The sequence below is a fragment of the Danio aesculapii genome, chromosome 3, assembly GCF_903798145.1.
Source record: "Danio aesculapii chromosome 3, fDanAes4.1, whole genome shotgun sequence".
NCBI lineage: Eukaryota > Metazoa > Chordata > Actinopteri > Cypriniformes > Danionidae > Danio > Danio aesculapii.
The window spans coordinates 31,469,912-31,482,334 of NC_079437.1; the positions used below are offsets into that span (position 1 = coordinate 31,469,912).

The window sequence follows — 12,423 nt, forward strand, 5'->3', positions numbered from 1 at the left end:
ATTATGCCAATTGATTATCGTCAATTATACAAATCAAGTGTTGGACAGTTTACAGTGCACCTGAAAAGTATTCATAGCGCTTCACTTTTTCCACATTTTTTTATGTTACAGCCTTATTCCAAAATGGATTAAATTCATTTATTTCCTCAAGATTCTACAACTACCCCATAATGACAATGTGAAAGAGATTTTTGAAATTGTTGCAAATTTATTAAAAATAAAAAAACTGAAAGCAATTACAGCCACAAGTCTTTTTGAATATGATGCCACAAGCTTGGCACACCTGTCTTTGGGAATTTTTGCCCATTCCTCTTTGCAGTACCTTTTAAGGTTGGATAGGAAGAGACGGTGTACTGCCATTTTCAGATCTCTCCAGAGATGTTCAATAGGATTTGGGTCTGGGCTCTGGCTGGGCCACTCAAGGACTCATCAGATCAGAGAATGTTGCTACTTATGGTCTGAGAGTCCTTCAGATGCCTTTTGGCAAATTCCAGGTCGGGAGTGGCTTCCGTCTGGCCACTCTAGCAAACAGGTCAGATTGGTTGATTGCTGCACATATGGTTGCCCTTCTGTAGGGCTCTTCTCTCTGCACAGAAAAACGGTGGAGCTCAGACAGAGTGACCATCGGGTTATTAATCACCTCCCTGACTAAGGCCCTTCTGCTCCGATCACTCAGCTTAGATGGCCGGACAGCTTTAGGAAGAAATCATCCACTTACGGATGATGGAGGCCAATGTGCTCATTGGAACTTTCAGAGCAGCAGAAATTTTTCTGTAACCTTCCCCAGCCTTGTGCCTCAAGACAATCCTTTCCCAGAGATCTACAGACATTCTTTTGTCTTTATGCTTGGTTTGTGCTTTGACATGTACTGTCAACCCTGGGACCTTATATAGACAGGTGTATGCCTTTTCAAATCATGTCTAATCAACTGAATTTACCTCAGGTGAACTCCAATTAAGCTGCTGAAACATCACAAGAATGATCAGTGGAAACAGAATGTACCTGAGCTCAATTTAAAGCTTCACGGCAAAGGCTGTGAATACTTATGTACTTGTGATTTTTCAGGTTTTTTATTTTAATAAATTTACAACAAATTCAATCTTTAGTCACATTGTCATTATGGGGTATTTCGTGTAGAATTTTAAGAAAATAAATGAATTTAATCCATTCTGGAATAAGGCTGTAAAAAATATGTAAAAAGGGAAGCGTTATGAATACTTTCCGGATGCACTGTCTTTATGAAGACAGCCAATGAACTTTGTAAGAACCAAAGTTTTCAATACCTCTTTTCACTTGACAATTGGAAGCGAGTCACTTTTAATTGCACTCATCAATATAAATGTAACTATTTAATATATTTATTTGTCAGCACTTGACCTTTCAACTTTTTGTCAGACCATTTGAAAAGTGATTCATTAATTTAACGACATTAAAAAAGGGGCAAACATACTGAGAATCTAAAGTCTAATCTAATCTACAGAATAAACATCGATTCTTATTAGTATGTCAGAGTATATACAGGAATCAGAGAGTGAAATTCAATACCTTTTAAGACATTTTAAGACTTTCCATACATTTTAAGATCTCATAACAACTTTTCACACTGGCAAGGTTTAAATATACAGTATATTTATTAAATATTGATGTAAGAAACTAATCTAAAACTGGCAGACAAAGCAGCATGATGTCAAATCTAGTAGGATTTCATGGATTTCCTAAACTACACAGCATCCTGATGTTCGCAGATTTAATTCAGGCACCATACAACCATACATTGCATAATCAAAATGGTATAAAATTTTATACCTTGCGAAATAGAATTTAAGACTTTTTAATACTTTTTAAGAGCCTAAAATTTCTCTACATTGATTTATCAACCTTTAATACTTTTTAAGACCTCGCGGACACCCTGTATGTGTATTTTAGATTTTATAAATTGATCATTAATTCCTTCATTTTAAGGAGCATTCCAAATCCTCTGCAGCTAATTTCTGCAACGCTGTAGATAACCAAGACGGAACAAGTGAAACTGCTTCAAAAACATTTTGAAAGGGGGAAGGAAGAATTTAAAATAGAACGGTACCTCTCCTCCTTCCAGTGCAAGGACAAAAGCACAACTTTCATTGGAGCAGGAGCGTACTGTTTCAGTGCGGCCCTCACGAAACAGACGCGTCATGGAAGCTTCGTATGTCAGACAGAAAGTCCCTCTATCCTAAAGTTAAAACAACAAATGGGCAACAACAAATCCGTTAAATTCCAGAAGAATTTCCTCTTTAAGCAAACATTCTAATCTGTACTGCCAGCCGAATGAGTTAGAGACAAATAAGAGGAAGTTCCTTGCTAGGACCAAAAAAACATAGAGCTCCAAAATGTGTTGACTTTATGCTGCACTGTCAAAAAAACATCAGTATTTTGATAATATGACATGATCATGAATGTGTACCCTGAAATAGGCCAGCTGCAGGGCCAGCTGCACGAATGAATCTGGGCTTAGTTTCATTTTCTTGATGTGGCCTTTGCCAAACTTTCTGAAGGGAAAAACATGACAGTCCACTTCATCAGCCAGCGCTTGAGCAACAGCAAGAGACTCTGATATCTGAGTCTGAACCTGAGGAAAGACAAAAAACAAAACGGATCAGCGTGCCTGTCGTCTTTTCATTCTGATTAATCTGGGCAAGGAAAATATGAGATAAGCATGCAGCTAAGAATACAAGCTCAACCACAGGAAACAAGGAAACACAGTTAAAAAAAACTAACAAAAGGTATATTTACAACACAGCCGGCTATCGAGAGGACGAAGGTAAAGTGGAATGTAACAAGAGAACCAGGAACAAAAAACAAGCAATGAAAACATTAATACAGAACCAGTGGCCTTACACATTCATTTGACCCCTAAAAGACATCCTAGTACCTACTGTACAGTCACTCTTTTATGTCAGTGGACAAATAAAGAGATATTTCTTTTAGATTTAGATTTTTTTTAAAGAAATCCTCTTAACATAATAATCTGAGAATGTGCATGATTGCAGAAGACTATTTCAGAGATTTTATTACAGGCCTGTACTGGCTAATCAGGAGTACTGGGAGAATTCCTAGATGGCTGATCTGCATTCCTTTTATTTTTTTGTCCATGAGGGCTGTTGTTATCAGGTCAATGGGTTCAAATATGTATTCATGCTCTTCCAGGCGATTTCATATTCATATGATGATGTAACTGATGTTGATGTGATGAGGCAAGCACCAATCATCAGCTGTTGGAGAAAACTAAATATTGGATAGGATAATTTCACAATTTATTCCAAAAGGTAAACAACAAATAATTTAAGAGATATTTTACATTTAAAGCATATTTTCTTTATTTATTGTTTTTTATTACAAAGGTTCCCGAACTTTTCAGCCTGTGGCCCTATGAATATATATAATAATTTTAACTCATAAATAATTACTAATACAGTTAAAGTTATTAGTAACTAATAAAGTTATAGTAACTAATATAGTAACTAATAACATTAACTTTCCTGATTTTGATTCTATTGCAATAATGTGCACATTTTGTAAATCTGCTTTGAAACAATAATTATTGTGAAAAGTGCTGTACAAATAAACTTAAATTGAATTGAACGCTGTTAAAACTGATGTGAACAAACATACTAAGCATATTTTTAATAAGGACCTGTTACACTGTAAAAAGTTAAAACTTTTGAATTACTTAGGGTGTACTCACACTAGACATGGTTGTCTTAAACTGTGCCCAGATGCGATTGTCCCTAATCCCCTCTCACTCCGTACAGTTCAGATTGCTTAAGTTATATTGTTTTGTATTATTTTAAGTCGTTTGATATGCAGTGACACACAGTCAAATCTTTTGCTGAATAGATTCACCAACATTAACATTCATAAATGTTCATGAAATTCATCGTGCTGCACGTATTAGGAGGTTTGCTGAAGGTGGCAGCTGTCGTGCAGAGATGGGTTTGCATCTTTAATAAACTATAACAGTTTGCGTTCATGGGTGGCATGGTGGCGCAGTGGGTAGCGTTGTTGCCTCACAGCAAGAAGGTCGCTAGATAGTTAGCATTACTGTGTGGAGTTTGCATGTTCTCCCCGTGTTTGCGTGGGTTTCCTCAGAGTGCTCCAGTTTCCCTCACAGTTCAAGACATGAAGTATAAGTGAATTTAATAAGCTAAATTGTCAGTAGTGTATGTGTATGTGTGTGAATGTAAGTGTGTGGGTGTTTCCCAGTTATTGGGTTGCAGCTGGAAGGGCATCCGCTGCGTATGCTGGTTAAGTTGGCAATTCTTTCCTCTGTGGTGATCCCTGTTTATTCAAGGGACTAAGCTGAAAAGAAAATGAAGCTGAATGAATGATTGAATGAATGAATGATTGAATGAATGAGTTTGCGTTCATTGAAAAGTAAGAATAATTCATTAATCCATATGAAACAGTGCCTTAAAAGTGACGTTGCGTCTTTAGTTTTGCGCTCAGACACGCTTTGCACTCAGATTACATGCATCCCGTGCCAAAGCCCAATCGAACCACGCTCTGGCACACCTCTGCCAACCGGGCCAATTGGGAGCACTCACACTTGTCAAACGAACTGGGAAATGGGGGACAAACGTGCCTGGGCATGATTCAGATATCATAGTGCGAGTACACCCTTAAGCGTGTTACAACTACATGAATTAATTAGTTTCCACCTAATTTATTACGATAATTTGAATTAAATAATTTAGACAAACATTATTCTTTCAGGTGTAAGAAGTTAAAATAATGTATTTAAGTATATTCAATGAGGCTTTTTTTCAGTGTAAAGTTCAGCAAATGAAGACAAAGGGATGGCCTGTAAGCTTTAAGCTAGTTAGGACTAGTCAGTCATTAACTAAGAAGGACTGGTGTAAGGCATTTATCTCCAGGGCGAAAAAGTCCCTCTCTGGGCCTAATAATCGGTAAGAATATTATCCTCTATAATACTATACATGTTAGGGTGGCCAGAAGATCTGTTTTTCAGCTTTATTGTTTGTCTTGACTGATTATAAAAAACATGCTTTTTCCATATTACATTTTTATTAAACATTCTCTATTGCACATAAAAACAGCCTAATCAATTGTAGCCAATCATGTCGAAGTATACATATAACCAGGGGCGCAAAAAGGGGGTATTTGCAGTATATGCGGCGCATAGGGGCACCACACATCGAGGGGGTTCATTGTGCCAAAACTATTTTTGAAATTATCCTTATTAAAAAAAGTAAATAATAAATATAAATATTTTTGTTAAAAATGTTTATTTTGCATTTTCACGAGTATAATATTGCATTTCATTAAATAAAAAAATTATACCACAACTCCGCCTCTGTTGGCCACATGTTCAAAATGGAGAATGAAGAGATGTGGGGCGCAAAATAGAAAATGAAAAAAGAACAAACAATGCCTTAAAATGAAAACTGCCATGACAAATTGGATAATAAGACATTGGTAAACAACCCACACTATTATCACCATACTTTTAATCAACTTCTAATGTTTTTGGCAGCAACGGGGCCACCATATCATTAATTATTCAATATCATCACCTAGTCACTGGGCTTTTACTTAACATGAATGCAGACGAGGTGTTTTTTTCAGGCAGGGGGACAGAGGATGAGGTCAGTTGTGATTGCGTGCACTGAAGACTAAGGGGGGAATTATTATGCATCATGCTGGCCATGAATGATTATAACGATTCTTAACCCTGTTAAAACTGACACATGAACAAATAGTCAGAATATTCACATTTATTGGAACTGAAATGTTCATTAATCCTTCTATTAAGATCTATTTTTATACCATATACATGTTTTTATAAATTCATTATGTATCATATTGCTACATCAGGCCTTTTGGTAACTTTTTTGCTCAAAACTATTTTAATTTTAGTTACAAAAAAAGTTTGATGAAATCACATAACATTTTGATGAAATAGAACATTTCAGGCAGTTTGTCTCTGTTTATTTTTTACACTAAACATTTTAGAGTTCATGCTAAGACAGACATTACACCTCTCACAGTATGTGTGTGAGAAGTGATTGCATTGAAAGTTATTTTGCCCTTTAGGATTTGAACTTGAACCCCCATACCCCTCAGCAAACGTGCTGTTGCACCCCTGCATTATTATATTCCTCAAGCGAGTGAAGCCATCTGGCAACAGGCCAGTTCTAATGTGAGAGAGTACAGAGGAGAGGCGAAAAGAAAGTTACTATAATTATAGCAACATAAAAACATAAATGAGTATAAGAAGGCATGTTAAAAGAGAGTATACAACGTCCTGAAGTGTATCACAAAATTGCTAAAGTATCACACAACACAGGATATAAGGGAAGACATACGTTTACTCTTGGTAAACTAGGCAATGTTCATGTGACCCTTTTTAAGTAATCAATAAGGTGGTTATTTGTGACCAGCACTAGTTATGCTCAAGCTTGAGTTATATAAGTATCCCCACTCAGTCTAAATGTATAAAACTAAATATGACGGACTAATACATAAGCTCACACTTTATACAAAAAAATGTAACTAAAAAAGTATATATTTTTTCGTTAATAACTGACTTTTGTTAATCTAGACAATATCAAAGGTGTCATGCTGGATTCTCTGCATCTGTATTTTAGTTTTATTTTTGGGTGAGCTATCCCTTTATTAAGTTTTATGGGTTGTATATTAAAGTAATTTTAACAACATTTTCAATGTGTGCCAAAACTAACATACGCATCCCTAATATTACACAACATGCAATTATTCCTTCTATTGACGCAAATGTAAATGAAGAAGCTTTCAAAAATCCCCACTGCTACACCATTAGTGAACAACTGACACTGAGAAGAGGCTCATGGGAAACCCCTGACTGAATGGACACATTTTCAAATCTGCACGCTACCACAGAATATGTGCAGTGTTCCACAGGCCAGTGCTATTGTGTGTGAGCTTTCATCATTTTTATTTATTAACTATTTTAAAGGCTTATATAGTTCTAGCGGAGTTTCACATCTTTTAATTATTGACATTTTTCATTTAACATTTACTTTATGTCAAATAACAAAACTGATTTAAGTTTTAGTTGAATTTTAAAGCTTTAAAAATGTATTTCACTTCAGAAAACAAAGCACTGTTTTTATGGTTCAAACAGAGCCTAAAGTAGGCTTTTGATTATTATAACAAACTGAATGTTTACATCAAAAACTGACAAAACTAATGTTGATATGGAGCTGATTCTACTTTTCTTAGTATTTTAGGAAATTAAGGGAGATCTGATAAATTTAACTGTCACATTTAACTCTTAAAAAGCCCCCCTGAGACCTGCAAAATGACCATACCAGAGTCTTTAATCTGTAGGAAGACAGGCCTGAGTTACCTCAGAGATTCTTGATAGCCCAGCGTAAAAATGTCTCATTTCTCACATCTAAATCTCTCACTGAACTGTTAAAATGTATCTGTAAGATATATCTACAACTATATTTTAAAATATACCTAAAGTTTTAATGTCTGTGTGCATGTGTGTATGTTCATATTCTCAGTGGTTAAGTTAGATCTTTGCTAAATAATGTTTATGAAGCTTTACTTAATAGTTCAAGTGTGTAACCATCTTGATTTTATTCTATACCTGACTTGTTTAAGAGTCTAATCAACAGTATTTACATTTCTGAACTAATTGCTGTAACTCACATGTGCGGTCTGATAATATATCTTTGGTAAAAGTCGATCAAATTAATACAATTTATTGGGATGCAAATGAGGTGCTGACATGGCCAACGTTTGTCTCTGAAGGACAACTTCCCTTGGCTCCTTTATAAAAGAGATTGCACTTAACGTTATGTTTTCTAATGCTTCTGCTCTTTGTTCCAGCTTCTCCTCATTGTCAGTGCTCACCAGCATAAAATATGACCCAAGCATATATCAGGCCTAGCTAGGCCTAGTTCTTTTCAACCAATCAGAATGAAGACGCAATACCAACGGATCATCAAGAGACTTCCTTGCCGGCACACACTGCATAAGTCACAAACAAAGAGACTATGCGAGTATGATTTAGATATCAGATACATAATATAAATTTCTTTGTTAAAACAAGGGGATTTAGATTTGTGTGATGTTCCGTTTTGGGTTACTGATGTTGAATTTCAACTCTCTCACTCTTATCTTGTCTCTTTGGCTTCTTGGGGGTTTTTCTGGCCATGCACTTCCTGACTCTCTGTCCCTCCCCCTCTCTTTCTCTTTCTAATTAATTTGTAAATAGATGTATAGTATCTAGTACTGTAATTGTAATTGTTTGTTTTCACACATAGAAACGGTTATTTTAACCTATAGATAATGCTTCATGCTAAAGTTACATGGTGCTATATTAATTGTTAACTCGGTAGAGATTAAATTATTCTTCCTGGACAGAATAGTTATTTGGTCTTCATTAGACAGTTACAGTGTGTTTCACAAACAACGACATAACTCGTGGCTGAACTATCATAGTACGATGCATCGTTTGGGAAATGAATGATGTAGTGACGAGTGTTTCCCAAAACAGTAGCTGCTTTGTCGCAGATCCATCATTTGAGCCACGTAAAACGTCAATAATGACACTTCAAACGAGGTGGGGTAACAACTTCTTTAGAAAAAAAAAACATAATTTCTTTGTGCAAATTATATTGTTTTACACAAACACGCGTTTAAAAAAATTCCAATATTAGTTTTGGTAAAAACATGCACAAACAGCACATATTAACTGAAATATATGTAAACGGCACATGTTTCCTTTACAGATATTATTGAGAATATGCCATATCCTATTCTAAAACATAAAATCACTTAGTAACAAGTATTTTAATCTCATATATAAACCATATAAATTAGGTTAGGCTAATGGTTGTAATTCAGTAGGCTATTTATTAAGATATTAAGACTTAATAATAATTATTATTATTATGATTAATTTATTATTATTAATAATATTCTTATTAACTAGGATAATGTTTATAAAATTTTTAAAGTCTACTTTTACAATTTGACACATTCAAACCACTGCAGAAATGTTCGAACCAACAGGCCCATGTCATATACAGTACAGATAAATTTTTTAACAAATAACCTACTATAAATTAAGAGCATTAATGTAGGCTATATATTTTTGTTTTCACAAGCTTTGGAGACTTAACGTAAATTCCACTTTTAAATAATAGGTAACCTATAGCTTTCGTCATGATCCATGGCTACATTCAAAATTACATAAATGTTTTCAAAGTGCACTACGAAGGGAACGCAATTGTCAATATGAAGATCGCTAAAACTGAACTGTAAAAATACTTTGAAAGCAAATTACACCTCTAAAGAGACATGGCTTGTTTTTAATGCTTTTTATTAATCATTCCAAGTTTAAATGGTGGAATGTTCTAAATGAAAAGGGCATAGGGGATAACTGGGATTAGAACACGACTAGGAACTATCCTTCTAACTACAGCTTAAGAGGGTTAGTTGGAAACGTACAAGTTTGGTCGCAGTTTGCATGTGTTTGATGGAACTATGGATTTGGGAAACACCAAATCAACAAACTATGTTTGTAAAGATGCAACTTGTGACCTTAGTTGGCTAACGATGGTTTTCAGGAAAGTTAATCTAAATATTCATAATCAATTACTAACTTGTTATTATTAATAATTAATATTAAATTTTATGTGAGCTTATTTTGCTACAACAGAGGTGTCAAATTCAGTCGCTGGAGGGCCACTGGCCTGCTCAATTTAGTTCCAACAGACTTCAACAGACTTAAGCAGACTTCAACAGACTTAAGCTGCGGTCACACTAGAGTTTGAGCTTGCGAAATTCTGTCATACGACTCTGCGAAAAGGGGTGGCATTTAAACATTTACAGACATTTAAAAAGCCAGCGATTGCTCCATGTTTTACATTTCTGTCCAGAGAGGTCATGTTTTGATCCTCGATTGCTCTCACACAGTAAAGTGATGCCATTTCGCAGGTCAGAGGTCACCAAGCTTCAACTTTGCACTGCAGCAACCTGTGAAACTTGACGCATGACCATGCATTTCTGGTCTGACGCATTCGCGCGTGTGTGAATGGAAGTTTATGGGGAGAAAAGTCCAGTGTGACCACAGCTTTACCTATAGGTTTCAAACAAGCCTAAAGGACTCAATTACTTTGATCAGGTGTGTTTAATTAGGGTTTAAACACGGTCATACAGTTTAAGCATGCAAAAAGCTGCAAAAAAATTAGAAAAAGGGGCAGGTATAAACAAGATAATTAGACAAAAATGTGAGCAATTGGTCCAAATTTTAAATTTCTGTCCAGAGAGGTCATGTTTTGATCTTTGATTGGTCTCAAGCAATCACGTGATGCGATTTCACAGGTAAGAGTTCACCAAGCTGGAACTTTGCAAATTACGAAACTTGTCGGACTAGGTTGCCTTTCCAGTCTGTCACATTCACATGCGTATGAATGGAAGTCTAAGGGGCGAAAAGTGCAGTGTGATCACGGCTTAAACTCTGCTGACCTGTGGCCCACAAGAAACTGAGTTTGACACCTGTGCATTACAATATCACAATCCTCAACCAGAAATACATTATATATCACATAGAATCTGTGAATCAAATTTCTTCAAAACATTATGAAAAAAGAGAAGGGAGCATCAGTGTACATGCTTGTTTTATAATCATTCTTGGATGTTTTGCAGATTCCTTGAAAAAACAGTTGTCATATGACTTGGCAAATATAAACTGTGGAAGAACTAAAGTGTAAATAGAAAAAAGAGAATTTTTTTTAATCTTGCCTCCAATGGTATGTCCCAGCTCAAGCGGTGAGGATGTGGTAAAGAGTGGTCTACATCTCCCCTGCAATTTCCATCGGAGTTGTAACCCAAGTGAAATGTGTCTGTGGCGAGAGTGAACTAGGAAAGTGAAAGAGACAATGTTGTTTTAATTATCCATTTGTATATATGCACTGGACTCACTGTTAATTTAAACATCTGGGGCCTCATGTACGAAGACTTGCATTGAATTCATACTAAAACACTGCGTACGCACAAAGCTGTAGATGTGCGTACGCAGTAAAAAATTCAGATGTATAAAACACTGCGTACGCGGAATCCCACACATATTCTGTTTGTACATCCGAATTAACGTGAAACTGAGTGCAAAACCCCTCCCTGCCTCCTCCCCTGTGTAAATATGGTAATGACTCTACTATGACAAAATCAAACGAAAAAGCAATGGCAAAAGCAAGCAAAAAGACAAACTTCCCAGAATGTGATTTGTAGGTAGACCGAAGAAAAACGGTGTTATTTGGAAGTTTGTCCTTCAGAATTAAAAACAAAAGAAAAAATAATAGAGTGGGAGAGTTTAGCTGACGCGGTTCACGCAGTGGGGGCTGAACATCGCACTGTGAGTGAATTAAAAAAAGAAATGGTTTGATGTAAAGGTGCAAAATTTTGTAGTGTCTATTTAGGTTAAGTGCAAATAGCACATCTCGTTGGAATGAGCTAGTTGAGTGATTCCTGCCCATCACCGTTTGATTGACACAGACAACATAACTAAAGAGAGTGGCAAATAGCAGCGTGAGTGGTGTAGCTCGTAAAGCGCATGGCAACATGTTTTGACATGATCGATCATGAACCCGATTTGAATCCAGCATCTGATGAACTCATTCCTCTTTTTACCCCCACTACATATCAGATTTTGTCAACTCTTCATCATGAAGACGAGTAGCAATCATTAATAAGTGTGTGTGTTGTGTTAAGCGCATTTGAGCATCACATATTATTTGCACATTTACTGAACGGAAATGTTTCCGATTCACGTTGGCAAATTCGTCTTCAGATGGTGCCTTTATAGCAATGTGCGTGCAGTCGATCGCTCCGATTACATTGGGAAAACCGGCGATCGCTGCAAACTGCGCTTGAATGTTTGGGTGGTCAACTGCATGGTATGGAAACCTTATATACCTGCTAGACATGTGGATGATCCGGTCCCATACAGCTGCCATTGCACGGCTCAGAGATTCTTGGTAGTGTGCAATTTAACATAATTGCCTCTAGGAGTCGCCAACGGAAATAAAACAAACACCCACAAGAAATGCACGTACGCCAGACATGAAGTTGGCGTGGACCAACGCACATTCTCACGTTCATTTCATCGTTAGTAAATCAAAACGTTAGCGTGAAATCTGGCGTACGCAAGGTTTTTGTGTGTACGCAGCATTGATCCATGAGGCCCCAGGTGCATTGGCTGAAAGTAAAATCCCAAATAACCTGTTACTGTATATATTGCAGTGCTTAATGTTTCTGGATAGTTTTAACCATGATACTTTAAAAACTAACCAATGCGATAGGTAGCCTTTCATAAAAAATAAATAAATAAATAAAAAAAAAACGGGTCAGAAAATGTTTCCCATGGTC

At 36.2% G+C, this 12,423-nt stretch overlaps 1 protein-coding gene across 2 annotated transcripts in view; it reads right to left on the minus strand.

Annotated features, from left to right (window-relative positions):
* Positions 1–12,423, minus strand: part of cpt1a2b (carnitine palmitoyltransferase 1A2b) — a 63,290-nt gene that overhangs the window by 15,202 nt on the left and 35,665 nt on the right. For both annotated transcript variants that reach the window (XM_056453690.1, XM_056453691.1), the window contains 3 exons: positions 10,801–10,917; positions 2,444–2,608; positions 2,084–2,212 (listed from right to left, as the gene is read on the minus strand). In XM_056453690.1, the coding sequence (XP_056309665.1) occupies positions 2,084–2,212; positions 2,444–2,608; positions 10,801–10,917 (411 nt within the window). The remainder of the gene's footprint in view (positions 1–2,083; positions 2,213–2,443; positions 2,609–10,800; positions 10,918–12,423) is intronic.